This window comes from Felis catus, chromosome C1 (assembly GCF_018350175.1).
Source record: "Felis catus isolate Fca126 chromosome C1, F.catus_Fca126_mat1.0, whole genome shotgun sequence".
Taxonomy (NCBI): Eukaryota; Metazoa; Chordata; class Mammalia; order Carnivora; family Felidae; genus Felis; species Felis catus.
Genome location: NC_058375.1, coordinates 17555403 through 17583325, shown reverse-complemented (window position 1 = coordinate 17583325; position 27923 = coordinate 17555403). Strand labels below are relative to the sequence as shown.

The 27923-nt window shown below is 48.4% G+C and overlaps 1 protein-coding gene and 1 long non-coding RNA gene across 14 annotated transcripts in view; one reads left to right on the top strand and one right to left on the bottom strand.

The window, feature by feature from the left end:
• The window catches only part of LOC102902621, a 28214-nt gene extending 1716 nt beyond the window's left edge, over nucleotides 1-26498 (top strand). Inside the window, exons 2-7 of one of the 11 annotated variants that reach the window (XR_006583994.1) lie at nucleotides 622-751; nucleotides 2590-2672; nucleotides 2909-2965; nucleotides 9103-9211; nucleotides 20321-20447; nucleotides 21876-22481. This is a non-coding gene — a long non-coding RNA (uncharacterized LOC102902621). Of the gene's footprint in view, nucleotides 1-621; nucleotides 752-2589; nucleotides 2673-2908; nucleotides 2966-9102; nucleotides 10127-10683; nucleotides 11956-14334; nucleotides 15584-20320; nucleotides 22500-24459 lie in introns of those variants that run through there. The other 10 variants (XR_002160560.3, XR_890595.4, XR_006583993.1 and 7 more) reach the window with 10 other exon arrangements.
• Nucleotides 46-12095, bottom strand: LOC109502152 (elongation factor 1-alpha, somatic form-like). 3 transcript variants are annotated; one of them, XM_045035282.1, is made up of 7 exons: nucleotides 11952-12095; nucleotides 8734-8913; nucleotides 8339-8635; nucleotides 4787-4937; nucleotides 4444-4700; nucleotides 2484-2742; nucleotides 46-675 (listed from the first exon to the last, which is right to left on the bottom strand). In XM_045035282.1, the coding sequence occupies exons 1-7, from the start codon at nucleotides 12093-12095 to the stop codon at nucleotides 554-556; spliced, it is 1410 nt and encodes a 469-aa protein (XP_044891217.1). In that variant the 3' UTR covers nucleotides 46-553. The 3 variants fall into 3 exon arrangements, with proteins under 3 accessions (XP_044891217.1, XP_023114068.2, XP_044891218.1); XM_023258300.2 differs by having other exon boundaries at nucleotides 2484-2718; XM_045035283.1 differs by lacking the exon at nucleotides 8339-8635.
• Nucleotides 26499-27923: the final 1425 nt, after the last annotated feature.

Below are 27923 nucleotides of genomic sequence, written 5' to 3'. Positions count from 1 at the left end.
CACACCATGTTAATGAGAGTAGCTAATTACCATGCCTAGCAAGTACCAGCTTGCTCAAACTTCAACATCCCTGTGGAGGCCGACATTGTTTTCCCATTTTACAGATGAGCAAGGGACACAGAAGTTTAGTAACTTTTATAGACACTAAAGTCAGGCTGTTGAACACTAGAGTCCTGTTCTAGGAACTGATGAACTTGGCCGGGGCCAAAAGCTGCCCTGGACTTTTCTCTTTACACCTTTTCCTCCCTGTGACCCCAGCTCTCTGTTCTTGCACCAGTCAGGCACCAGAAGGAAAGCAAGGGGTAGAATTAGACTGAGCACCCCACCTGCTTCCTCCTTGCTTGCAACATCAAGGCCAATAGAGGCAGGGGCAAAAAGTCTTGGTGTGCTTTATTCCCATGCCTCGAGCTCCTCAGCAAAAAGAAAACTGCATTAGCAGGGGGCAGGTAAGAGAAGAGTAAGTCCAAGGCTCCTCCTTGAGCCCATTCTTTTCCAGCTGTGGCTCCTCCTGGGCTGCTCCTGGCCTGGAAAGGCCTGAAGTAGCTGTCACCACTCACTTCCTGGCCGCTTTCATGGCAGATTTGGTGACTTTGCCACCAGTTGCTGCTTTTTTCTCCACAGCCTTGATGACCCCAACCGCCACCGTCTGCCTCATGTCACGGACAGCGAAGCGACCTAGGACACAGGACATGAAGAAACAAATGGGGAATGCTACCAAGGCACGAGCTAGGACACTTGCACGGGAGGCCAAGTAAGTAACACCCTAAATGATACATATGAGTGCATTTAATTTTCACGTCTCATAGATCTCCTATCTACTTTATAGCTGGGAAAGCTGGGGGAAAGAAGGAGGTCACTCTGCTGTGATGGTTGAAAACCCAGAAAGTCTCAAACCAACACTTACATTCTTAGCCACTGGATTGTCATCCCATTTCCATAAGTAAAGGTCACAGGGAAAGACTTTGCTTTTGGTGCAACTCACCAACCTACCATACCGATGCTCCAGCTGCCAACCAGCTAGCTCTTTCTCTGTGCCCACCACAACAACCCACAGGACGGATCTCATTTACATTCAACTGTGAACCTGGCAGATGCTTCTCCTAGGGGAGGGGAGTTCTTGAATGCTCTCTGACTTCAAGTGGTGGAGGGAAAGGCTTATGGCATCTGGCTTCAACCTCATAGTATTTTTGGCAGAGATAGGAAGTACTAGACCAGCTTTGTAAGATTCATGTGGCAGCCTCTGTGGCCCGCCTCTAAAATTAGCCTTTTGAAATTCACACCCTGGGAGACCCTGAAGGCCGGGGCTTGTTTGTTTATAAATCTCTATCATCTGTGGGGTGCCTGGGTGGCTCAGTCGGTTGAGCGTCTGACTTCGGCTCAGATCATGATCTCACAGCTCGTGAGTTCGAGCCCTTAATCGGGCTCTGTGCTGACAGCTCAGAGCCTGGAGCCTGCTTCCGATTCTGTGTCGCCCTCTCTCTGCCCCACCCCCCGCTTACATTCTGTCTCCCTCTCTCAAAAATAAATAAGCGTTTAAAAAAATTTAAAAAAGGGGCGCCTGGGTGGCTCAGTCGGTTAAGCATCCAACTTCAGCTCAGGTCATGATCTCACGGTCCGTGAGTTCGAGCCCCGCGTCGGGCTCTGTGCTGACAGCTCGGAGCCTGGAGCCTGTTTCAGATTCTGTCTCCCTCTCTCTCTGACCCTCCCCCGTTCATGCTCTGTCTCTCCCTGTCTCAAAAATAAATAAACATTAAAAAAAAATTAAAAAAAAATAAAATAAAATAATTTTTAAAAATCTCTATCATCTAGCACAGAATAGGCACTGTACAAAAGTGCCTACCCCCTATACGTTAGAGTTCAGAACATTCTAGGTTAATTGTTCAAACCTAGCCATGTATAATATACTTGGGGAATCGAAGAAACGGACTCCTAGGCTGCAGCCCTGACCAGGTGAATCTATCAGGGTCTGAGCCACTGGGTTTAATAGGGTCCGTCGGTGGTTCTGATTATCCGCCAGGTTTGAAAACCACTGCACTAGAGAAGATGGAAAAAGAAGATCCCTAATAATCTCTGCTTTATTCACCTCCTCTGGATCAGAGTGTCTTAAATCGATATGCATCCCGATTACCTGGGGATATTGTTAAACCGCAGACTTGAGTTCAGCAGGTCTAGGTGGGGCCTGAGGCTCTGCATGTCTAACCACCTCCCAGGGGATGCCCATGCTGCTAGTCCACGGACCCTGCTTTGAGTAACAAGGGCTCTAAAGTGACCCCTGCCTTGCTGTATGACACTAGACAAAAACCATTTTCCTTTTTGTTGTTGTTGTTGTTGTTGTTGTTGTTGAGCCCCTCTAACCTGGAACTCAGGTCCTTCTAACCAGGTTCTGCAACCTGGCTTGGATGTGACACATTGGCTAACTGGCTCCCTGGAGCCAGGAGGAGGATGGGGCAGCCCCTAGTGGGCCAGGTGCTGTCAGGACTTACCAAGGGGTGGGTACTCTGAGAAGCTTTCTACACACATGGGCTTTCGTGGGATCATCTGAACAATGGCCGAGTCCCCAGACTTTAGGGCTTTGGGATTATCTTCCAGCTTCTTGCCTGAGCGCCGGTCGATCTTCTCCCTGAGCTCTGCAAACTTACAGGCGATGTGGGCCGTGTGGCAGTCCAGAACTGGTGAGTAGCCAGCCGCAATACTGCCAGGGTGGTTGAGAATGATCACCTGGAACCCAGGGTGGGATGGGAGCTGGGGAGGGGATTAGCCAAGCATCCTCCAAAGGAGGCAGCCCTGACCAGCCAAGGGGTCAGGCCCCTTGGACACATTTTAAGTCCTAGTGAGCATTTGAAATTTTATTGAGTATACCAAGTTCTGTGCTAAGTAGATCTCATGCATTCCGATTTAATTTTCACAGCAGAGAGCCTGAGTAACTTACCCATGATGGAACAGCAGGCAAGTGGCAGAGCTGGGGGTGAGTGACACTAAAACCAACACACTTGTACATTATTTACGTACTACTTTTCCCCACCATTCAGAAGATGGATTATAATAGCAGCTAGCTAACTTGTTAGGTGACCTGTTGGCCCCAGGTCAGCTGTTTTACATATCACCGCCTCATTTAATGTTCCCAAGCTCACTACAAGGTAGCACCAGGCTCCACATGTACAAGTAAGAATGTGCCAGACTTTGCATCTAGAACAGCCTTCACATTCTAACTCTGGGCCAAGGTTCCACCCATGTCTACTGCATCACTTCCCAGAACCACTGAGAAGAGTGTTAGGAATCTGCATTAAAAAATTATGAGGGTGGGGGGAGGCGCCTGATGGTTCAGTCAGTTAAGCTTCTGACTTTGGCTCAGGTCATGATCTCACGGTTCGTGGGTTCGTGAGTTTGAGCCCTGCGTCGGGCTCGGTGCTGGTAGCTTGAGGCCTGTAGCCTGCTTCAGATTCTGTTTGCCCCTCCCTCACTTGTGCTCTGTCTCTCAAAAATAAATTAAAAAAAAATTTTTAATGTTTATTTTTGAGAGACAGACCGAGAGTGAGTTGGGGAGGGGCAGAGAGAGGGAGACACAGAATCTGAAGCAGGCTCCAGGCTCTGAGCTGTCAGCACAGAGCCGGAGGCGGGGCTCAAACTCATGAACCATGAGATCACGACCTGAGCCAAAGTTGGACACTCAACTGACTGAGCCACCCAGGCACGCCTGGAATCTGCATTTTTTTAATGTTTATTTTTGAGAGAGAGTATGCGCCAAGTGCGCGTGCAAACGCAAGCAGGAGAAGAGCAGAGAGAGAGGACAGAGGATCTGAAGCGGGCACTGATAGCAGTGAGCCGGTGGAGATCATGACTTGAGCTCAAGTCCTAAGCACCAGGCGCTAAGTCCCAGCCACCCAGGGCCCCAGGAGTCTGCATTTTTTTTTTAAATTTTTTTTTCAACGTTTTTTATTTATTTTTGGGACAGAGAGAGACAGAGCATGAACGGGGGAGGGGCAGAGAGAGAGGGAGACACAGAATCGGAAACAGGCTGCAGGCTCCGAGCCATCAGCCCAAAGCCTGATGCGGGGCTCGAACTCACGGACCGCGAGATCGTGACCTGGCTGAAGTCGGACACTTAACCGACTGCGCCACCCAGGCGCCCCCAGGAGTCTGCATTTTTGAAACACTCCCCAGGTGATTCTAATCCACCTGGTTTGAAAAACCTCTTTAAGACATCAAGACCATACTGTGGAAGCTAAGATCAGCAGAGTACATTGTTTAGTTAAAGGGCAAAGTAGCAAATAAGCTGCAATCAGGATCCTAACCTGGACAGTTGGACTGTACCTACACTGCAGGCCAAGAGCCTAGCATGGAGCATATGCTCAGGGCCCACTTCCTGAATGACCCAGTGGGCCATTCTTCTCCTAGGACAGTATGGCTGTCTCAGGAGGACACCCCTTAAATGGTCCTCCTCACCTGGGAGATGAAGCTCCCCACCTCTGAGGGTGGGTCATTCTTGCTGTCTCCTGCCACATAGCCCCGCCTGATGTCCTTCACCGACACGTTCTTCACATTGAAGCCCACATTGTCGCCGGGCAGGGCCTCAGCCAGGGCCTCGTGGTGCATCTCTACAGACTTGACCTCCGTGGTGATATTGCAGGGGGCAAAGGTCACCACCATGCCGGGCCTGAGGAAGCCTGTTTCTACCCGGCCCACGGGCACAGTGCCGATGCCTGGGGGACAGAGCAACCACAGCTGTCAGCGGCCAGACCTCCACGAGCCCCCAACCCCAAGCACCCCCAACACAGCATGTACTCACCCCCAATCTTATATACGTCCTGCAGAGGCAGCCGCAGGGGCTTGTTCACAGGGCGAGCAGGGGGCATGATGGAGTCTAGTGCTTCTAGCAGGGTCATGCCTACCATGTTTCCTTCCTTCCTGGTGATCTTCCAGCCTCTGAACCAGGACATCTGGAAAAGCCACCAAATGTGCAGCTCACTTAGGCTTGAGGGAGCCTGTCCCAGGTGCCAAACTGGTTTTAACATGAGACTTCAAGCAATTTTTTAATGCATTTTGAGCCTCAGCTTCCTCATCTATGAAACGTATCCCCACCTACCTTGCAGGCTCAAGTAAAACACAAAAGGCTACATGCAATCCACCAAGCACAATGTTCGACATGTACTAAACACCCACTAAGTGGTGGCCATTCCTCTAAATCTTGTAGTTGTTGCCCAACTTGAGCCAATATTTTTAGGAAGCAGAGATTCCTAGAGTCTGATTAGCTCTTGGGTCTCATTCCATCTTGTCATTCCACAGATGGGGAAACAAAGGAGCAGAAAAAACATACAGCAGAATTAAGTAAGCATCAGGAGCGAGAATGAAGATACAACTCAAATACTCTAACACTTACACCTTCTGAACACTAGATATTCCCCAACATCTTAGGCCAGGAGAGCGTTATTAAGTGTGAGGCCTTCTAAAAGGATAACTAAGTATGACAGTACATCGTATGCATGCCTTTTAAGCAGACACTTTATTTACTTCTCTAAAAACCCTCGCCAAAGCTCATCAGAAACGTCATCTTTGCCTTCAGAGATATATCAGTTAACTGGAAATCCAGGACAGAGGAGGTACAGAAAGAGCCAAGGAGGTTGATGTGAAAGGCCGAGTGAGCAGCCAGCCATCAAGCGACAGAGCTGATCAGCATGTGGCCTTAGCTCAGGCCTAAGGCAAACTGGTGGAATCCCAGTCACATTTCTCCTTTCCAGTCATAGACCCTTGAGAAAATCCCTAGGCTTTGAAATCTCAGTCTACCATCAGTGTCAAAGCAATAGCAGCCCTTACCTATTGATTAAAGGCAGGACATGGGAGAGGTGCCCTGGCCTTGGAATCACACACAACAATCTCTCAGCCCTTAGTGAGACTCTTAGAAGAGAGAGGAGCAGGGACTGCTGGGGGTGAAAGGGTCGGTAAGGGGGATCAGGGATGGCTTTGGTGGGTAGGGAAGAAGGCTCCAGTCAAGTAAGCCCTCTTCTGTGAGGCAGAAGCAGCACAGAAGCCACACAGAACACGCCTTGCCTAATGGACTAAAAAATGGGTGACTCAAGGAATAAAGCTATAATTTCTATTAATACTCAACTCTAGTAAGCAGGGGGCGTGGGGTGGAAGGGAAGCAGGAGGCTTTGAAGAACTGTAATAAGCATTTTTATATAAATAATTCAAACATTAAAAAAAAGAACATTTCCTCTTTTTACAGAGGAATAATTGAGGATCAAAAGTAGGTTGCCCAATGCCCAAACAAGAAGTTGATAAGGAGGCCAACGCCCCACTCAAACAGAACCTCATTGTGAGGATAATCTCTTCTATTAGTTTGATGAACTTGGACACTAACTTGGCTCTATGCCAACTCAGAGGCCTGCATAATAAGCCTAGGAGGTCAGCATCACCCCCCATGTTAAAAATGGGGAAACTGATGTCTCCAATGTCACAGGTATTTCTTGAGAGTGGAGGCTAAATCCTAAATCTACTGTCTAGTCCACTGACTGCATGTTTTGTTCTTTTAGCATCTAGAACATACTAGATGCCCAATAAGTGCCCAAAGGGACAAGAAGATAAAATCCCCTTATTTCACTAGCTGAACTATGTGCTAATACTTGGGGAATGGGCATCAAAGCTTTAGGTTTCTGTTCTATGGTCATTTTAGAAGAGCCCGCCTTCACCACCCAATATAGAAGAACTCTCTCATACCATGCCCCCCTCATCCTTAAGTTTTTCTTAGCATTTGTCATCATCCACTATATTACCACCCCCCTGTCTGTGTCACCCAAGACCCAAGACTGCAGTGCCACGAGCAGGGCTGGGTCTCATTCCCCACCACACCCTCAGCACCAAGGACAGTGCCCAGCATGCAAATGTTGAAGTACCATCCAAGCGAACACACTGCCAATGGTAGTTCTAATCTTTCCTAAGGACGGTTGGGCAATATGTGTCAGAAGACTCTAAAATAATGCCTACCCTTTGTTTCAGTAGGAATTTATTCTAATTATTGAGGACACATGCAAAGATTTATTTACCAAGATGATTATGGTGGTTTTTAATAAAACAAGAAACCATATTCTTGGAAGCTGGTGACCTTGGGCTATTATTTAACTACACTGTGTCCCAGTTTGCTTATTTTACATGGGAATAAAATGCGTTCTTCATGGGGTTGTGTCCATGTGAAGTGTTTAGTCTGGTGTCTGGCACATGGTAATTTCTGAAATACCATTTTAATTTAATAAGGATATGGCTAAACTGTACCTCTGTGATCTGCAATATAAAACACCCATTAAGTATTAGACAGGTTTAAATGGCAAAGAAAATTCTACACAAAGAGTTTCTAGAAAAATCACATACAGTTTAAGTCCAGCTGTGAATATCTAGAAAGAATTGCATGAAAACCAGGTTATCTATAAGCTATGGGATTGCAGTTTATGCTTCATATCTACATGAAAGGCTCATTGTAAAAATGTTAGACATTACTTTTATAATCAGAAAAAGGTTCTGGTATGTACATGTGGAGGAAAAGGCTAAGAATCCTCAAGTCAGTTACAGAAAAGGTAGGCTTTAGGCAATAAAGTAGTTAGTGATAGATAGCAGTTAGCATTTGAGCACCAACTGTATGCATGAACCCATGTGGAGTCTCTCACTTAATTCTCACAGTCCCATGAAAGGAGTCCTTAGGCAGAGAGTATTAATTCCTCTCTTACCCCTTTACTCTGGGTGAGGGAGAAAGCTGGGGCTTGAACCCAGGTCTGATGCCAGAGCTAGACTTCCTTTGTAGGGAGACACTCATTTAAGAATTTTAAACTCTGTTAGGTGCCAGGATCCATGAACACAGTGACTATATCTTAGACACATTTATATCGTCCCCACACTTCCTAACCTGCATTGAGAGGTAGCTTAGATGCTATAGGCATGGACTAGAATTCTAGATTCTGCTGGCACTGCTTAACAGAACTTTCTGCAAAGGTGGAAATATTCTGTAACTTCCCTGTCCAATATGGTAGCCCCATATGTTTGTTGGGCACTTGAAATGTAGCTAATACAACTAAGGAACTGAAATGATTTCATTTGGCTTAACTTTAGTAATCTAATAGCCACATGTAACTACTACATTGTACAATGCAACTCTGTGCTTACTCGTTGTATAGTCTTGAGTAATCTCTGTTTATCTGTAAAATGGAGATCAAATTATGTAACCCTTGGGGAAGGAGACCCTGCACAGTGATTGGCCCATGAGCGTGCTAAAAATGCTGGTAATTCTAGGAGAAGCTCAAAGATTCGAGTGGGAATGTTGCATTGAATTGGCCCTGTCCCAGTCAGCTCTCACCTTGTTGCTGGGTTCTATCATGTTGTCTCCATGCCAGCCGGAGATGGGCACAAAGGCAACAGCCTCAGAGTTGTAACCGATCTTCTTGATATAGGCCTTCACCTCCTTGCTGATCTCCTCAAAGCGTGCACTACTGTAAGGAGGCTCCGTGATGTCCATCTTATTGACCGCCACGATGAGCTGCTTCACACCCAGCGTATAGGCCAGCAGTACATGCTCACGGGTCTGCCCATTCTTAGAGATGCCAGATTCAAACTCACCTACGCCACTTGCCACAATCAGCACAGCGCAGTCTGCCTGGCCCAAGTGACAGGGGCAAGAAGGCCCAGCTCAAATTTGGCCTGGGACACCCACTGCCCACCCCGAAAGCAGAGCCAAGACAACTCTAGTGGTACCTGTGAGGTGCCTGTGATCATGTTCTTGATGAAGTCACGGTGACCTGGGGCATCAATGATGGTGATGTAGTATTTTTTGGTCTCAAACTTCCACAGGGAGATGTCAATGGTGATGCCACGTTCCCGCTCTGCCTTCAGCTTGTCCAGTACCCAGGCGTACTTGAAGGAACCTTTGCCCACCTGGTCCAGGAATAGGAGGGAAGACCCCAGGGTCACCCCTGTATCCAAAGCTGCCCTTGAACCAAGAAAGAAGTTCCCAAACGAGTTGAGAGTGAGAGGGATGGTAACAGGGCAGTCAGTGTATGGAGATGCCTTTGAATCTTCCAAACAATAGAATTTATCACTTATATAATTAATTTTTTCTTTCAGAGCATGTTTTAAAGTCAGAGTGACGCGGGGCCAAATGACAGAGCGCCTAGGCAGGCATGTGGACCACTGGCACATGGTCAGCAAGCCCTCAATCAGTAGTAGCAAACACGTAAGTAATTCTGACCATGGGCTCAGTGCTGTTTTAAGCATTTAACATGGGTTATCTCATTTAATCTCCCAACAACTCAGTGAAGTTTTATTATCTTCATCTTGCAGATAAAGTAACAGAGAAATTAACTGACTGGCCCAAGATCATATAATTAATAAACAGCAGAGTCAGGATTTGAACCCAAAGCATCAGACTCCAGTTCAAACTCTCAACCACTACCTTATGTTAAAGGTTAAACCAGTATCTATGGCTGAGAATTACTCGTGACACCCTGGAAAACTTGAGCTTCTTTCAGCACTGGTGAAAATGAGACTACCTAAAGGTGGTAGCATATTCACGTTAGCATGCTTGTTCAGGGAATACTCTACCACTTGCCAGCTCACGGGACCTGGGCATCTGTTCATTTTAGCTCTAATTAGAGGGCAGAGTGGAGAACAAGAAAGACCAGAGACCAGGTGGCACCCCCCAAGAACACTAATTAGGTTATTAAAAGATAGAATTAGAACCCAGGTGTCCTAACTTTTGTCACTGTAGGAACGTCTATAAAATCCATTGTAGTTTAGAATATTTATTAGATAAGCAGCTATCAAAGAGTGGTCCAGAGACCCTGATACCTTTTAGAGTTTGCAAGGTCAAAACTGTTATTTATATATGAAGACATTATTTGCCTCCCCCACCCTCACTCTCTCACCATTGTGTAGTCTTTTCTAGAGGTTACATGACATGTGAAATCACAACAGACTGATTGCAGAAGGTGAGAATCCAGCTGTCTTCTATTAAGCCAGGAGTTAAAGCTATCAGCAAAAATGTAAAACAGTGCCACCCTCCCAACATTTTTTGTTTTGGAAAATAGTTAAGTATCACACTTACTCTGTATGAAAAATATGTTAACATATTAAGAGTTTATTACTATTATTTTTAAGTGAATTAAGCATTTTTTTGAGAGAGAGAGCGCACATACATGCAAATGGGGAAGAGGAGCAGAGAGAGAGAGAATCCCAAGCAGGCTCCACACTCAGCTTGCAGCCCTACACAGGACTCGATCCCACAACCCTGGGATCATGACCTGAGTGGAAATTAAGAGTCAGACACTCAACCGACTGAGCCACCCCGGGCACCCCAATGAATTAAGCATTTTTAAAACCTCACTTTCAAATTTGAATATCATAAATATATAATTCACATAAACTCCTTTGGGTGGCTTTAAGAATGTAAAGAGTTCTTGAGACCAGAAAGTTTGACAACCACTGCATCAGACCATTTGTTTTTTTCTATAACTCTGGTTATGTTTCTGTCATATTGACTGTGGACCAGTGTCTTTCTCAAAGTTCTAAAACTTTCCTTAGCAGCCCCTGGCACATAAGCGCTCCCACATCCAACTATACCCAAGGAAGCCAAGATTAGGAAAATAGCTGATGGCACTGATTTATGACCGATTGCTTTCTCTTTTCCATCTGTTTATACCTTTACAGCAGCTGGTTCTACAGACTGTTCCCATCTTGTTTGATGCTTTTTCAACTCTAAGGTTTTCCACCCACCTCCCTGGGTCTCCCTTCGCATTCCCCTGCACGGGCTCTTTCTCCACCCATCCCAGGACTCTGTCCCACATCCTTTCCCACAGCGTGTACCCAGCTCACTCCCGTGGTTTGGTCTCCAACCTGGGTTTCTGTCTTGAGCTCTGGACTCCAATACTCAGCTGCCCTCCTGGACATCAGCACAGAAAGCCCTGTGGACACCTCAAATTTCACACATCTAGAGCAGACTCCAGACCAGCTCTGCTCCTGATATTCACCGATCTTCCAGTTTCCAAAGTGACACAATTGGGGCTCACCCTCAGCTCTGCTTCCTCCCTTACCCCCTTCCCTACAGCTAACTCCTAAGTTCTGTGGATTCCCCAACTCCAAGTCCCTGGACTCCATCCATTACTCTCCATGCCATGCCCACTGCTGCCGCCTGAGCCCAAGCCACCATCTTTGCTCCCGTGGGTCAGGAGCAACAACCTCCCAACTGGCTTCCCAGCCCCCACCGTTGGGCCCTTGGGCCTGTTGTCCCCGTGTTGCAGCCAGTGTGCTTTTTCTGAAAAGATACTGTCTGATTCTTGTCACTCGCGTGCTTGAAACCCTTTAGTGGCTGCAGGGAAAGTGGCCAGGCTCTTTACCAGGGCACTCAAGGCCTGCATCCCCTGTCCTACCAGGCAATGACTCTCCACCTGAGGTGTACTACACCTGCTGTTCCAATCTCCTGGTGGCTCACGGACACCTGCCCCATTTCCTCAAGGCTCAGAGGAGGTTTCTTCCTCGGGGAAGCCTTCAGGGCCTCTCAGGACCCGTTCATTGTTCCTGACTGGGCTTCCTACAGCACCCACGCTGTTGCTGAGCTTACCGTGTAACAGGAGGGTGTGTGACCAGGAGTTTCTAGGGGGCAGTGCTTGCCAAGTTCAGCATTGTATCCAGGGCCCTAAGGTCCTGGCAAATAAATCCTTTCCCCTCTTAAATGGCAGCTTTACCTTCTGAGAGACAGCATGGCATCTGTGTCACACTGAGATTTAAACCTTGGTGCCATCCCCAGGCAAGCGCTGTCACCCTTTGGAGCCTCATTTGTCTCACCTGGAAAATGGCAGCCACACCACCTGCCTGGCATGATTGAGCAGGAAAGCGCCTACCAGCCCACAAGAGGCATCCCTCCCAGGGAAACCAAGCTGGAAAGGAGGGCAGGGAGGCTCAGAATACAGCAGTCTCACCTCCGCGGCCTCCTTCTCAAACCTGTCGATGGTCCTCTTGTCGATGCCCCCACATTTGTAGATGAGATGCCCCGTTGTGGTGGACTTGCCCGAATCCACGTGGCCGATGACCACAATGTTGATGTGGGTCTTCTCTTTGCCCATGCTGGGAGCTGCTCAGAGAGGAGAGGTGTGCTCAGTGCATGAACTGACTGCCTCCTGCCCCAAACTCAACTTCCTTGGGACTGGGCCAGCTCAGCCGGCCGAGGGTGAGGTAGAAAAGGAAATCAGTTCGCTGAGGGGGCAGAGAAGGGGCCTTTCCCACACCTCACACCTGAGGATGCTCTGGTCTCTCCCCCAGCCCCAAGGAGGACATGCCTACCTCCAGAGCCCGGAGGAGCCCCTGGTACCTCCTCACACCTAGAGCAGACCAGCGGGCACTGGGCCCCACCTCCTTTTACGGAGGACTTCTCAGGCCCGCCCCTGAAATCCCGTGTCCCTATTGGCTGGCCGGGATGTGTGGGAAAAACACACACCCATCTCACAGGGGGTGGGCTCTCCCTCTCCAGGTTGGGAGGAGGATGAGCCTGCTGCGCACCCAAAGGAAGCTCCTCTGGGCTTTGAGATGCTGATTGATACCCCCTTCCCACCACCTCTGGGACTCTAAAAGTGGGCCAAGGGTTCAAGGCAGACCTGGGGTGGGAGGTAGTCCCTAGGTAATCAGGCCTGTGTGTTTGGTGGGCCGGGGAGCGTGCATAGGAAAGGGTGGGGAAGAGAAGGATCAAGTGGCTAGAGCTCTAATGTTTTACCTATCTGCCTCCTGGATCTTCTTGGGCCTCAAGAACCACATGGATTTAAAAAAAAAATGTTTTTTTTAATTTTAAGTAGGCTCCGCACCCAATGTGGGGCTTGAACTCAGGACCCTGAGATTAAGAGTCGTGTGTTCAGGGCACCTGCATGGCTCAGTGGGTTAAGCATCCGACTTTGGCTCAGGTCATGATCTCGAGGTTTGTGAGTTTGAGCCCTGTGTCATGCTCTGTGCTGATGGTGTGGAGCCTGCTTGGGATTCTCCATCTCCCTCTCTGTCTCTCTCTGCCGTTCCCCCCACTCTCACATTCTCTCTCTCTCTCTCTCAAATAAATAAAAACATTTTTAAAAAGAGTCACATGTCCGACCAACTGAGCCAGCCAGGTGCCCCTCTTAGGACAAACCACATGGATGTATCCCTGCCTCCGGCAGCCTGCACACAGCCTGACTTGTGGCAAACCCTGAGTGTGGTGAACGAACGCAGAATGGCCACTACCTTTAGGCCCTGAGCCCTGTACGCACCATCACTCTTATGCTACTGCTATTTCTGCCTGGGACAGGAGGAAAATGAGGCTCAGGAGCCGGATCCCTTGGGAGAAAGTAGCAGAACTCAAATTGACCCCAGAATCTCAGCCAGAGTCCAGCACTGCCTCTCAGTGAACTCGTGCCTGAATCACTCCTTGCTCATTTCTGTGGTCCCAGCACTGGGTCGTTGAATGAATATTTAGGGTAGGACATGGGAAGAAGATGAGCGAGAGGGGCCCGTCTCCCACACAGAAGGGCTGGCCCCAGAATTGAAGATCAAGCTACCAGACTGTAGTCTGAGGCCGGGACAGTGCTGGCATCCTCCAGAACTTCTGGAGCCAGTTCCTGAGGAGTAGGCTCTGTGCCTGGAGGCCAGTTAGATGCAGGGAAAGGTGGCAGAAAGAATAGGCTCCCGAGAAGGCCAACCTAATAGGATTAGAGTCTTGGCTCTGCCCCTCTCCCCCAGTGGTCCCTTAGTCCCTCTGAGCCTGGGTGTCCACTTACCTCTGAATGTTGTGGTCTTTCAAGATCAGCTCCCACACTGATAAATCCTGATGATGCTGATGACTGGTCCTTTAAAAAAACTTATGACAAAGTAAAAACACATGGGGACGCTCTAACCACACGCCACAGATTAACCTGTTCTTACAACCAGGGCAGCTGGGAGCCTGGGGACAGCTGGAGGGTATTCTTACTGGCCCCTCATCTTTGGATACAGGTGGTGGTAGAGAAATGATTTGCAAGTGGTTGGATCGTGTAGCTAATTTCGCCTCCATCTAAGCCTGGCTTTCCGCTAGTTATTTGGCATCTTGGTGTGTTAGCAGTTTCTTAGCTGTAAGTCCCATGAGTTCGTAAAAGGCAAAGTGAAGCCCGTGGGATGGTTGTGTGTATCACCCCTTCCGGGACTCTCAGTTCCTGCTTCTGAGGATCTGTGGAGCATTGGGAAGGACACTGGCTTTGGAATCCAAAGACCAGGCAAGTCTCAGCTCTGCCACTTGGTGGCTTGCTCACCCTTCCTCCACCTCCTCTTCATTTTCACCGGGGCGACCTTACTCTCCCTCTCTTCTTGCAGGACGGAGGGGAGCTTCCTCCCCATGGGCGGCAGCAGGACTTGCCAGGAGACCAGCAGGTCCCTCAGCAGCCCCACCAGTGCATAGCCCAGGCAGCTCTCAATGTGTGGAGGGGTGCTCAGGAGCCAGGTCTGAGGGACTATCCGGTCTAGACAGCCCACAGAGTCACCAGGGTTCTAGAGGCAAAGGTAAAAGGAAGGAATGAGTCGGGGGAGAAGGGAGGGTTCTAAGGGACCCTGAGCCATACAGAGACAACTTAAAAGAAGGCTTTGGAGCCAGAGAGACCTGAGTGGGAATCCTGGCTCCAGCCCTTACTCGGTGGGCAATGTGGAGCAAGTTGGTTGCCTCTCTGAGCCTCGTGTGAAATGCAGATAATAATCCCAGCTCACGTATATTGAGCACCTATCACATCCAGGTCTGTGCTGAGCTCTTTACATGCATTTTTCCACTTGCCCCTAGAAAACACCCTCTGAGGTAGGTAGTAATATTAATAACGGATCAGGGGATGAAGTCACAAAGGGTGGAGACATGATTGGCCCAGGCATCCTGAGAACACTTGAAATTATTATTTCACAAGGTTATTGGGAGATTAAATGGTATAATTTACATTTGTTAATTATTTTCACCAATTTTATAGGCAAAAAGGAGAGAGCTTAAAGCAATTTTGTTTCACATTTCCATAATTACCAAATACTTTTACAAAGTAATGGTCTTCTCTATGTATTTGCTTGCATGGATTATCTATTTTTATCTTCTTATTCTTCATCTAGTGGGGATTTGTTGTCTACTCCTTTCCTGAGTGATCAGAAGGCTTCAAGCTGTAGGACTGTCCTGTTCAATATGGTAGTCACTATCCATATGTGGTGACTTAAATTTAGATTAATTAAAATTAAGTAAAATTTAAAATTCAGTTTCTCAACCAGAATGGCCATATGTGAAGTGCTTAAGGGCCTCCATATTGAACAGCATGGATGTGAAACATTTCCATCATCACAAAAAGTTCTATCGGAGAGCACTGCTCTCAGAGAAATCAAGTCTGGCCTTCTGAAACCTTGAGATTGAACCATGAAGCCAGGAGCTCTGGTTCCAGGGCAGTCACTGATTGGCTGGAGTGCCTCTCAGAAAAACACATACCTCTGGACCCCATTCCTTCCCTATAAAATGTGGGAAGAGGTTAGACTAAGTAATATATGAATGTCTTTTTTTTTTTTTTTTTTTTTGAGAGAGAGAGAGAGAACACTAGTGGGGGATAGGGGCAGGGGAGAGAGAGAGAGAGAGAGAGAAGGAGAGAGAATCCTAAGCAGGCTCCACATTCAGCATGGAGCCTGACATGGGGCTCGATCCCATGACCCTGGGATCATGACCTGGTCGAAATCAAGAGCTGGATGCTCAACTGACTGAGCCCCCCAGGTATCCCTGCATGAATGTCTTTTAAGCTCTGACCTTCTGGGCTCAATTCTGGGAGCTCTGGATTCAATTTCTGGTCATCTCTACACTAATCCCTTTGAGAACTCAAGCTTCTCAGTTGGCCCAGTCTTTCCCTGCAACAGAAGAACTTTGATGAACTCATTGGCCCTCTGGCAGTTACTTACTGCATATTTCTGAAGGGACAGCATCTGCTTGGATGTGGCCAAATCTGGGCCAATCAAAATCTCTCTATTCTGATCCTGGCTTGGGGATTTAGGGTCACTTAGTGAGTCTCTGCACATGGTAAAGACTGTAACTGGGAGAGGCAGTTGGTGGTGGCTACAATGGTGGAGAAAGCCAGTCTAGAGAGAGAGAGAGAGAGACAGGGAATCAGGGAGACAGAATGAGAGAGAGAAACACAGCACACCTTCAGGGAGAAACAGGGAGAAGAATCCCCATTTCAAGCTCTTAGAATCTTTTTTTTTTTAATGTTTATTTTTATTTTTGAGACAGAGAGAGACAGAGCATGAGTGGGGGTGGGGCAGAGAGAGAGGGAGACACAGAATCCGAAGCAGACTCCAGGCTCTGAGCTGTCAGCACAGAGCCCGACACGGGGCTCGAACCCACAGACCGCGAGATCATGACCTGAGCTGAAGCCGGATGCCCAACCGACTGAGCCACCCAGGCGCCCTCAAGCTCTTAGAATCTTTGAGACACTCCTGAGTCTTTGTCATAAATTTCCCCCACTTCCTTCTTTGCTAATTAAGCTCCAGTTAATTTCTATTGCTTGTCACCAAAGGTTCCTATCCCATGGAGTTGAAGGCAAAGGGGTTTGGTATATTATTGTTCCGAAAAGTTGAAAGAGTTTTCAGCTGAAAAAAAGGGAATGCTAAACAAAAATACACCCACACACAGGCCAAGAACAAACTGAAAGGAAAACACTCATCAGTTGTTAGTTTGACAGGTGTTTCTTAAGCGCCTATGCTGTGTCCAGTGCCTTATATACTTTATCTAATCTTCAGAAAAATCCTTGAGAGGTAACACTTTCCCCATTTCAAAGGGAGTTGAGACACAGCGAGGTTAAGGGACTCATGCAAGGACACACAGCCGGTCAATGGCAGAGACACGGAGCATCAGGGTTTGGCGAGATGACAATAGGTCGTGTCTTACCTGCATAAGCACAGCTTGTGAGTGAGGACGTTTCCTGGGTGGGGACCCACTTGGCCCAGAGAGTAAAGCAAGCCAGAAAGATCACACGAGGTATGACTCAGTTTTTCTGGCTACAAAGAACACAGCAACCTTTCCACAGTTGGAAGTAGGGAAGGGTAGATCGGAGAGCAAAATCCTCCCAAACAAAAAGCACTTGTAGTCTCAGTATCTCTTATTTTCCATCTTGTTAAAATTTCTTTTATAAAATGCCTTCCCAGATTGAGTAAGAATTATTCTTAATTCTGTGGAAAACGTTAGAGGGGGTAGGAGAGGGAAAATCAATCCCCAAACCCGTTCTGGAATTAAGAGTTTACTTTGCGATTCCATCACATTCATATACAAAGATTTGTTACAGGTCCATAAGAAGAGGCCCTACCAACACACAAATAGGCAAATTGCCAATAAACCAAGAAAGAATATTAAACATTTTGAGGAATCAAAGAAAATCAAATTGAAGTAACGTGCCGTTTTTTACCTTTGAGGTTTTCAAGCATGGAAAAACTATAAAAAACGTTGGGGAGATGTGGGAAAATGGGCACTTTCTTTTTTTTTTAAGTTTTATATTTTAAATAATTTTAATAAATTTTAAGTTTAAAAAAATGTTTTAATTTTAATAATTTTTAAAACCTCTACCCCCAACGTGGGGCATGAACTCATGGCCCTGAGATCAAGAGTCACGTGCTCCCCCAGCTAAGCCAGCCAGGTGCCCCAAAATGGGCACTTTTCATACTTTGTTGGTGGGCGTTTCAGTCAATATAAACTTTCTCCAGGGCATTTTGGAAATCTGAATCTAAAGCGTTGAAATGTGTATCCTTTTCGCTCGATTTGATTCTAGGGATTTATCAAAAGGAGGTACAATTTTGGGAGCATTCTTTCTAGAATTATTTATGACAGCGAGGGCCTCTGGGGTGGGCTGAGGCTGCCACAGTGCTGAGGACCCTCACAGGGTTTAGGGCAGCTGCTGCTGTTCAACTGAAGGAGAAATAGTTCCACAGATTAGCAGCTGGTATCACCATTCTGCATATCTGTACTGCTGGTTTTAAGCACACACACGCACAAAAATTCAAGTAATCTCTGTGCCCACCATGAGGCTTGAGGTCATGACCCCAAGATCAAGAGTCACATGTTCTACAGACTGAGCCAGCCGGGTGCCCCTAAAATATTGTGTGTGTTTTTTTTTAATCTAATAATTTATTATTTTTTTATAATTTCCATCCAAGTTAGCATATACTGCAACAATGATTTCAGGAGCAGATTCCTTAAGTCCCTTACCCATTTAGCCCGTCTCCCCTCCCACGACCCCTCCAGCAGCCCTCTGTTTGTTCTCTATATTTGAGAGTCTCTTATGTTTTGTCCCCCTCCCCGTTTTTGTATTATTTTTGCTTCCCTTCCCTTATGCTCATCTGTTTTGTCTCTTAAAGTCTTCATATGAGTGAAGTCATTTGTCTTTCTCTGACTAATTTCGCTTAGCATAATACCCTCTAGTTCCATCCATGAAGTTGCAAATGGCAAGATTTCATTCTTTTTGATTGCCGAGTAATACTCCATTGTCTATATATCCCACATCTTCTTTATCCATTCATCCATCGACGGACATTTGGGCTCTTTCCATACTTTGGCTATTGTTGATAGTACGGCTATAAACATGGGGGTGCATGTGTCCCTTCGAAACAGCACACCTGTATCCCGTGGATAAATGCCTAGTAGTGCAATTGCTGGGTCGTAGGGTAGTTCTATTTTTAGTTTTTCGAGGAACCTCCATACTGTTTTCCAGAGTGGCTGCACCAGTTTGCATTCCCACCAACAATGCAAAAGAGATCCTCTTTCTCTGCATCCTCACCAACACCTGTTGTTGCCTGAGTTGTTAACCTAAAAAATTGTTTTTTAGGTTAAATGTTTAAAGGTGGCTTCTGCTTCCTCATAAAGTTGGAGCTGGGAGCTGGGAGCTGGGATTTTGTTTCTCACTTTTCTGGTTGAGCACGGGTCTTGGGGCAGGTTTATGTCATTACTCTAACGGGAAATGGAATATACATGTGTTCTTGGATGTTAAGAATTTCTCAGTTTTAGTTTCCAACACGGTAAATACTGAAAGAAATAACTCACATTAAAAAAAGATCCGTAGGGTCTTCAAGAATGATAAAGAGTGTACAGGGTCCTAGGAGCACCTGGGTGGCTCAGTCGGTTGAACATCTGACTCTTGATTTCCACGCAGGTCATGATCTCACGGTTCATGAGTTTCAGGACTGCATTGGGCTCTGTGGTGATGGTGCGGAGCCTCCTTGGGATTCTCTCTTTTCCTCTCTCTCTACCCCTCCCTTGCTTGTTCTCTCTCTGTCTCTAAAAATAATGAAATCAATTTGAAAGGAAGGAAGGAAGGGAAAAAGAATGTACAGGTTTCCTGAGACCAAAAAGTTTGAGAACTGCTAATCCAAACAGACAGACATCAGGACCATTTTCAAGATAAAAAAAAAAAAAAAAAAAAAAGTGGGGCGTGTGGATTGCCCAGGATCATCCACTAATGAGGAGTGAGGCTGGATTTGCATCCAGGCTCGTCTGATCTGAGTCCTCCCTTTCCCACTACTTGCCAGGGAGACACTCTCTTTCAATACAGTGTGATGGCTGGTGTCTGTGTGTCCCCTGGTGGGGACACGCAGGCACCTGCTGTGAGTGTCCTAGCACCTGGCCTAGGGCCCCGCCCTCACTGGGAAAGCAATGGATGTTTGTTGACTGAGTAAATGAATGACCCATTCCCAGAAGACACCGTTGAAATTCTCCCTGGGAAGGAGGTAGTGCAAAGTTAACCTCTCCTTGCACCTTTGGCCCTGCTCTTTGGCCTCCAGCCTCCTGGAAGGGCTGCCAGGATCGAGAAGCGAGGGACAGGAAAGATGTTGTCCGGTAGCTGGAGCAGGTATGTCCCAACCACACGGGGCCACAAAGCCCATGAACGGAACCTCGGCAGTGGGGAGCTGTGTTCGTCAGCACAGGCTGCCATGGCAGCACCACAGGCTCCACGGCTTACACGACAGAAGTCTATTTTCTTATAGTTCTGGAGGCCAGCAGCCCAAGACCAAGATCAAGGTGGCAACAGATTCCGTTTCTGGTGATGGCCTCTTCCTGGCTTGCGGATGGCCACCTTCTTCCTGGGTCCTCACACGGCATTGTTTCCTCTATGCCCAAGCTGGGCAGGGGGTGGGGGCAAACTCACTGGTGTCTCTTCTCATAAGGACACCCGTCCAATCAGATCAGGGCCCCACCCTATGACCTCATTTCATCTGCATTACCTCTTAGAGGCCCTATTTCCTAATACAGTCACATCAGGGCTTAGGGCATTACCACATGAATTTGGGGGGAACAGAGTTCATTCCATTGCAGGTGCCATTGGGAGGTGACTGGGACGGTCAAGGTGGCCTGTAGGGAGCTCTCTCTCTGGCTGCAAAGGGAAGGATGGGCCGGAGCAGGCAAGACCGGAAGCTGTTTGAACGGCTGCTGTTGTCCAGGGGTGAGAAATGCTGTCTAAACCAGAGGCATGGCGTTCGGGGCAGAGAAGGGGCAGAGAAAGGGCAGCCGTGTACGAGCTCGAATTCACAGGACTCGATGTAGGCGACTGGGGGGAGGGAGAGGTTGCAAAATGGCAGCCAGGTCTCCAGCATGGGTGTTGGGTGATTGCAAGGCTGGCTTCAGAGGCGTGTGACCATCCCACACTCAGAAGGGCCCCGTTCTTGTTTCAGGCCCTGCTGTCACTGTCCTGAAGTTATTAATAATTTTTAAAGAAGCTCCGAGCCCTGCATTTCCATTTTGCACCAGGCCCTGGGAATTAGGTAGCCTGTGCGGGTGGTTGGGAGTTCATGGATCAAGAAGGGGAATCTGGAGAAGGCAGAAGCTTGAAGAGAAAGATGCAGAGTTCGGAGCGAGCCCCCCGTTGTGCCAACGTTCAGAAGCTTTCCGGTCTTTTCTACAGGCCTCTTTTTCTTGGGCAGCAGGGAAAAGGGGCCACATCCCCCGGGGGGCTTTCTCCCTTAGAGACCTTTCTCCTGAGGGGTTGCCTGACCAGGAGGGGCCCTTCTTCTCACCCTCCATCTCTGAGGCCTGTTACCCTCCGATCCAGGGTCCTCCAGGCTCTCCATTCTTCCTCACGAACCCCCGCTTCTCCAAGATCCCTGGGCCAGAGCAGGGAGGAGCTGGCCTCTGGTGGTCCCAGGAGGATGTCCAGCCTGTACCCTCTCTCTGGAGATGGCTGGGTGACACCAGCTGATCCCTGCCAAGAAACCTTTCTTATTTCACAACCACCAAAGCAGCAGTTGAGGGCAAGGGCTTTAGATCCTCAGGTGGGTACAAATCAGGTGCTGACTGTATTCCCTTCAGGACTTTTTAAGGCCTCAGCTGCCTTATCTGTGGGGTGACCACATTCTTCATTAACCCTTCTAAGAAATAAAGGCGAGCGTGAGCATGACATACACACTCATTATCCTGGGACAGTGGGCACAAACTGAGACCGTCCCTGGTAAATCGGGACATACAGCTCCCCGACTTATCCATAAAGTCGGATTAAGTGGAACCACACACAGAAAGCAGGGGGCACGAAGGAAGTGCTCGGGGGACAGCACCTATTGCCATGAATACCCTCTGCATTCACCCTCGACCCATGTCTGAATCTCGGTCACCCACCAGTCAGTCACTGACACCCAGCGCGTGTCAGGTGCCCAGCGTTGGTGGCCCTGATAAAGATGGACGGCCGTTCACCTATTCAGCCAACGTGTCGTGAGCAGCTCATCTGGGCCAGGCCCTGGGCCAGGTTCCAGGGACCCACAGATAAGTGACACTGCTTGCCTTTCTGGGGCTTGCAGTCACACAGGCTGTGGTGGGTTGCATAGGGTCCTCCCCGAAATTCATATCCACTCAGAATATGACCTTATTTGGGTCTTTGCAGTTGTAATTAAGGATGGAGATGAGATCATACTGGGTGACGGTGGGCCCTAAATCCAAAGAGAACGTCCTTATAGGAGACAGGACACAGAGGGACATCGAGGGAACAGCCTTGTGGAGGCAGAAGAGACTGGAGGGCTGTCACACTCCAAGAACGCCAAGGATTTTGCCCGTGGCCACCAGAGGAAAGGAGAAAGGCATGGAATGGATTCTCCCTTTGAGCCTTCAGAAGGAACCAACCCATGCCGGCATTTTGATTTCAGACTTCCGGCCTCCAGAACTGTAAGAATATAAATTTCTGTTGTTTTAAAGCCACCAAGTTTGTAGCAATGTGTTACTGCAGCCCAAAGAAAGTAACACGTAGAGGATACAGGTGCTAGGACATTGATAAACAGAGAATTCTCAAACAGCAGCTACCTCTGGGGGAAGAGATGACTGGGAGGCCAGAGAAGGGGGCTTCCGGGGACTGGTCATGTTCGTTTCTCGATCAGGTTATGCAGACGTGTTCACTTTGTGACAACGTATTGAGCTGTACGTTTAGGATTTGTCGGGTTTTTCCCCATTAAAAAAAAATTTGGGGCGCCTGGGTGGCGCAGTCGGTTAAGCGTCCGACTTCAGCCAGGTCACGATCTCGCGGTCCATGAGTTCGAGCCCCACGTCAGGCTCTGGGCTGATGGCTGAGAGCCTGGAGCCTGTTTCCGATTCTGTGTCTCCCTCTCTCTCTGCCCCTCCCCCGTTCATGCTCTGTCTCTCTCTGTCCCAAAAATAAATAAACGTTGAAAAAAAATTTATTTTGAGAGAGAGAGAGAGAGAGAGAGAGCACACAGGAGGGGCAGAGAGAGGGGGAGAGAGAGAGAATCCCCCTCCAACGGTGAGATCATGACCTGAGCCAAACTCAAGAGTCCGACGCCAACTGAGCCACCCAGGCACTTTGTGTGCTTTTATGTGTGTTCTATCTCAAGAAAAGGTTAAAAACATAAAGTGCACAGATACATAATGATAGCTTGTAATAAGTGCTTTGAAACACTTTGAAACAAAACCCAGGGTTATTGGAGACATTAGGTCTCTTCCCATGTTTCCTGCTTCTGGATGCTCCTGGGGGTTAATATAAAACTGTGAACTTTGCCTTTAAGTCTGAAGGAGGGAGATTCTGTGCAAAGAATTCAACGTTATTAATTCAGTATGTGCTGGCTAATCCATTAAATTCCTTGTCCACTTCTGGGAGTCCATCTGAAAAAAGGAAATTGGCTTGTTGCTTTTATTTTTAAAGGAACTGCTTTAGGAGGGCGCCTGGGTGGCTCAGTCGGTTGGGCGTCCGACTTCGGCTAAGGTCACGATCTCGCGGTCCATGAGTTCGAGCCCCGCGTCGGGCTCTGGGCTGATGGCTCAGAGCCTGGAGCCTGTTTCCGATTCTGTGTCTCCCTCTCTCTCTGCCCCTGCCCTGTTCATGCTGTCTCTCTCTGTCTCAAAAATAAATAAATGTTAAAAAAAAAATTAAAGTAACCGCTTTATACATACTCATAATAGTGACAGCAGTAACAGTAACAGCAGCTAACATTTAGCAAGCACTTACTTTGCTTCAGCCACTTAACAGAAATTATTCGTCTAACCCTCACTAGAGTCCTCTGAGGTAGTTTATATCAATTATACTCCAGTTTACAGAAAAGAAAGTAGCGGTTCAGAGAGGTTAAGGAATTTACCTAAGTCCACACAGCCAGTTTTTAAAACATTGCCCTGTAGAATGAAGGAGTCCTGGGGATGAAAGGTACAGCCTGGGGAATATAGTCAGCGGAATTGCAATAGTGTCGTATGGTGACAGACGGTAGCTACATTTGTGGTGAGCGTAGCATAAGCTATAGACTCGTGGAATCACTGTGTTGTGCACTTGAAACTATGTAACATTGTGTGTCTGTTGTGCACTTGAAACTATGTGACATTGTGTGTCTGTTATGCACTTGAAACTATGTAACATTGTGTGTCTGTTGTGCACTTGAAACTATGTGACATTGTGTGTCTGTTGTGCACTTGAAACTATGTAACATTGTGTGTCGGCTATATGTTGATAAAGATGTAATTTGAAAAAAGTACAAACCACATTTATCTACATTTTTATGATTAAAGAAATTATAACACAAGAATTTGGGGGATACAGAACTGTGCACAAAAGAAAGCACAGGTCACCAAACCAGAGAAACAGGAACAAAACCAAAACACATTGCCCTGGAGTGCCACCATTAGCTCCCCCGTGAAAAAACCCTGATTCCTGGAAACAGCCACACCGCCTCCTCGTCTTTACCCTCCAGTTTGATCAAATGATCGCTTCCCTGAACCTACTGTGGCACCTTGCCTTTGAACCTGCTGCTCCTGCTCTCTCGAATCTTCTTTCTCCCTCTTTGCCTGTCAAACTCCTATTCATCCTTCAAGACCCTGCTCGGCTGACAAATATTCATTCTCTTTCAGCCAAACATTCTGCTTTTGGCCATCTATTCCAAGGTTTGTTTTTCCCTCCTCTGTGCCTGGCAGAAGCACTGCCATGCAACCTATCACCTGCTAGTGTGGATTTTCTCTCTCTTTTTTTTTTTTTTCAGTGTGGATTTTCTTAAGGCGTCTATCCCCAACCAGACTGGGAGCCCTTTGTTGCCCCCTTTTCTATCCCAGCACAGGGCCTGGCAGCAACGAGTGATCAGAAAATGCTGAATGGCACAAACTGCAGTGAAGCAAATATGGCGACCCTTCCCAATGACAGAGTGACACGGAAACTGCTTACAACTCGACCATACAAGTGTGCAGCAGAGTGGTTAGGGACGTCCAGCTCGAATCCCAGCTCCACCCCTTACTCGCTGGGCACCCTGCCGTGCCTCAGACTCCCTGTCTTTGTTGTAAACACGGGGAGGATTAGGTGACTGGGTACAGGTAAGGTGCTTAACAATGGTGTCTGGCTTATAGTAAGTGCTCAGTGAATGTGAGATGTTAATGTCAGCGAGGGATGAAATACGAAGGATGATGCTTCCCTATGTAGTGTCAGTAGGGGCGGCATCTAGTGTTTATTGGACACCTAACGATGTTCCAGAACTTTATGTAATCTTCACAGCAAACTCTGAAATCGGTACTGTTATTACCCCCTTTCCGTATGAGGAGGTTGAGGCTCACGTGCCTCTTAGAGGTAAACAGCAGGGTCTGTCTAACACCCTCCCACGCCCTCTTCCCCCACTGTCACTATTCCAAGCCCTGCTTCTGGATGAGGCTTGCAAACGCAGAGGAGTTTCCTATTTCCGTTACCGTTACCGCTGTTCCCAGGGATGCTGAGGGAACAGTCTCGAGGGGGGGTGGTACCTGGCCAGGTGCCTGGTGGGGTGGTCGGGCTCGGCTGCCCCAGGATGGTTTACTTAGCCCCCTTGATTCCTGGAGAAGAGGGTGTGGGCAAAGAGGAACCCAACCACCTGGGGCAGTGGTTGGGGAGGGCAGGGGACACGCTGCCTGTCTTCTCCAGCCTCGTCCTCCTTCCTTCCTGTCCCCTGGGCCTGGCCTCAGTGCCCACCTCCCAGGACAACCAGGAGAAGGGGTCAGAGAACCAGACTTACCTGATTTCTGGCTGGGCCAGAGCAGCTGGGGGAGAAGCCACCTCGATCAGCCTCTCCGGGGTCAGCTTCCCAGGGCAGGTGACTCCTCAGCTGAGTCGAGAAGGGTGACTAGGAGTCAACCCAGAAATGTGGGGGACAAGAAACCTGTCAGGCTCCTCATGGCTGTCGCCAAGACATGGCAAGAGACTCTCAGACCCTCTCCCTCCCCGTGACACATGCACATCCATACACTCGGTGACAAGACCCCCCAGCAGCAGGACCCCTTTGCTTCCTCCCCACACCCAGCCTGATCTCTGTCCCAATAACTTGTTTTGCCCCTTTCTCTCCACTTTCCGTCATTCCCTTTCTCCTGGGAGTCTTGCTTCCCGAGGAGTTCTCTGAACCCGAGACTCAATATCTGACGGGTTCGGGAAGGAGAAAGGGCAGTCATTTCTCCAAAGAGAAACGCTGCCTGGCTTAGGTTCCCTAGTGGAGAGGGGATAGGACTTCCTCTGCGCAGCCTGAGAACCCAGCATCATTCCAGCAGATCCTGGAGTAACTCTGCCAGCGGAAACGCCCGCCCGCACCTTGGTAGGTCAGGCCAGGACCTGAAGCCCGCAAGGGAGGGGATTGACCTTGAGGTCCCTGGATGCCCTCAGGGGATACTATGGGGATCAAGTCCACCCCGGGGGCAGACAGGATGTGGAGAGCTTCTCATGAACATGGATGGATTTGAATCCTGGGTCCTCTGCTACTCAGTCACTTTCTCCTCTCTAAGCCCTGGTCTCCTCACTGGTAAACTGAGGCCAGACAATAATCCCTGCCTACTAGCCTCTCAGGGCTGGTGGAAGGAAACTGTGTTGAGAGAATCGCGCCAAGTTGGGGAATGAGCACCTGCCCATCTGGGCCAGCAGATGGCGCCATTGTAGCGCCAGGGTCTCAGCCCCAGGTCTCCCTACATTGGTTCCGCGTTCCAGCCCCACTTCCTTTCTCTTCTTGGATGGGGACATTTGTTGTATGTGGCCAAACTTGGTCCAGAGTGTTAATTAAAAAACAAAATTTTGGGACCAACAGACCTGGACTGAACTGATTCTACTCCTTTAATGAAGGCAATGTCTCCTTGGGTAACTTGCTTAACCTCTCGGAACCTCAGTTTCCCCAAATAGAAAATATGGATGGCATCTCACTTCTGGGGTGGTCAGGAGGATTGATTCAACCTAGGATGCAGGGGGTCAGTGCTCAATAGCCTGGTTATTCGTCCAACTGGCCTGTGAGCAAGGCACATGTCCTTCTGTTCCCTCACAAGTTGCCCAAATTCAGCCACACCGTGTTACCCCCCCTCCACACCCACCATCCGGTCCTGTTACCAGACCTTCCCTCCTGTCCTCTGCCTTCCCTCTGGGATGTTCGCCCCCTCCCTGTTTCATGACTTGTTGAGACTTTTTTTTTCTAATTGCATTTTTGAACTTTATTGAGATCTAATTTATGTCATAAAAATTTACTCAGGTTAAGTGTACAGTTCAATGATTTTCAGCAAATTTACGAAGTTGTGCTCAAGACTCGATTTTCAAAATCCTATATCTCAAATGTGCCTCTCTCCCGAGTCCCAGGCCCTTTATCCGATGCCCCTTGGACATTGCCACAAAGCTATCCCCCACCTCACTCACTCAACACATCCCGGACCAAACTCATCATTGTCTCCTCTCCCTTCCTCTCCCTGCCTTTCCCACCTCCCTCCTTGGCTTCCTCGGTTACCAATTTCATTTTTTTCCCTCTATGTTCTCAGCACTTTGCTCAGAACCTGGCACTTAGTAGGTGCTCAGTAAAAGTTTGCTCTGCGCATGAAAAAATAAACAGCATCATCCTGTTACCCAAGTTTGATTGCTCACCCCTCACACCCCGCCTCCCAAGCACCCTGTTGACTGTATCTTGGAACTGTCTGGAGTCCACTCCTTCCGCCCAGCGCCCTTCTGCTCCAAGTGTCTCCCCCTCTGGAATCCTCCCCCCATCGGTTCCCCCTATGTGGTCACACAGAGAGATTTCTCCAAAAAGCACATCTGACCTCATCACCTCTTCCCGAAGAACGTGCTACCCATTCCGCCACAGCCGAGTCCAGATCCCCTAACCTGTCACGGGCAGCGCGTCAGTGTTCGGTGAGCCCAACTCTCTAGCCTCGGTCTCATCCCTCCCCCTTCTCTGACTCTCCCAGGCTCTAGTCACCGCAAACCACAAGAGCAGTAATGACACCGTGGTGAGAAGGTGGGACTGGAGTCAGCCTGGCTGGAGTTCACAGGCCAGGGGCGATGCCTCTTTGAGCCTCAGTTTTCTCCTCTGTAAAATGGGCGTTGTAATCGCACCGACGTCCTAGGGTTGTTGTGGGGATTAAAGGAGGCGCTGAAGGTAAAGCACTTGGAATAGGGCCTGGCACAGGCCAGGACTCAACATACCTTAGTTTCATTTCTCTGAGGGCTCCGCAAGCACACGGAAACTCC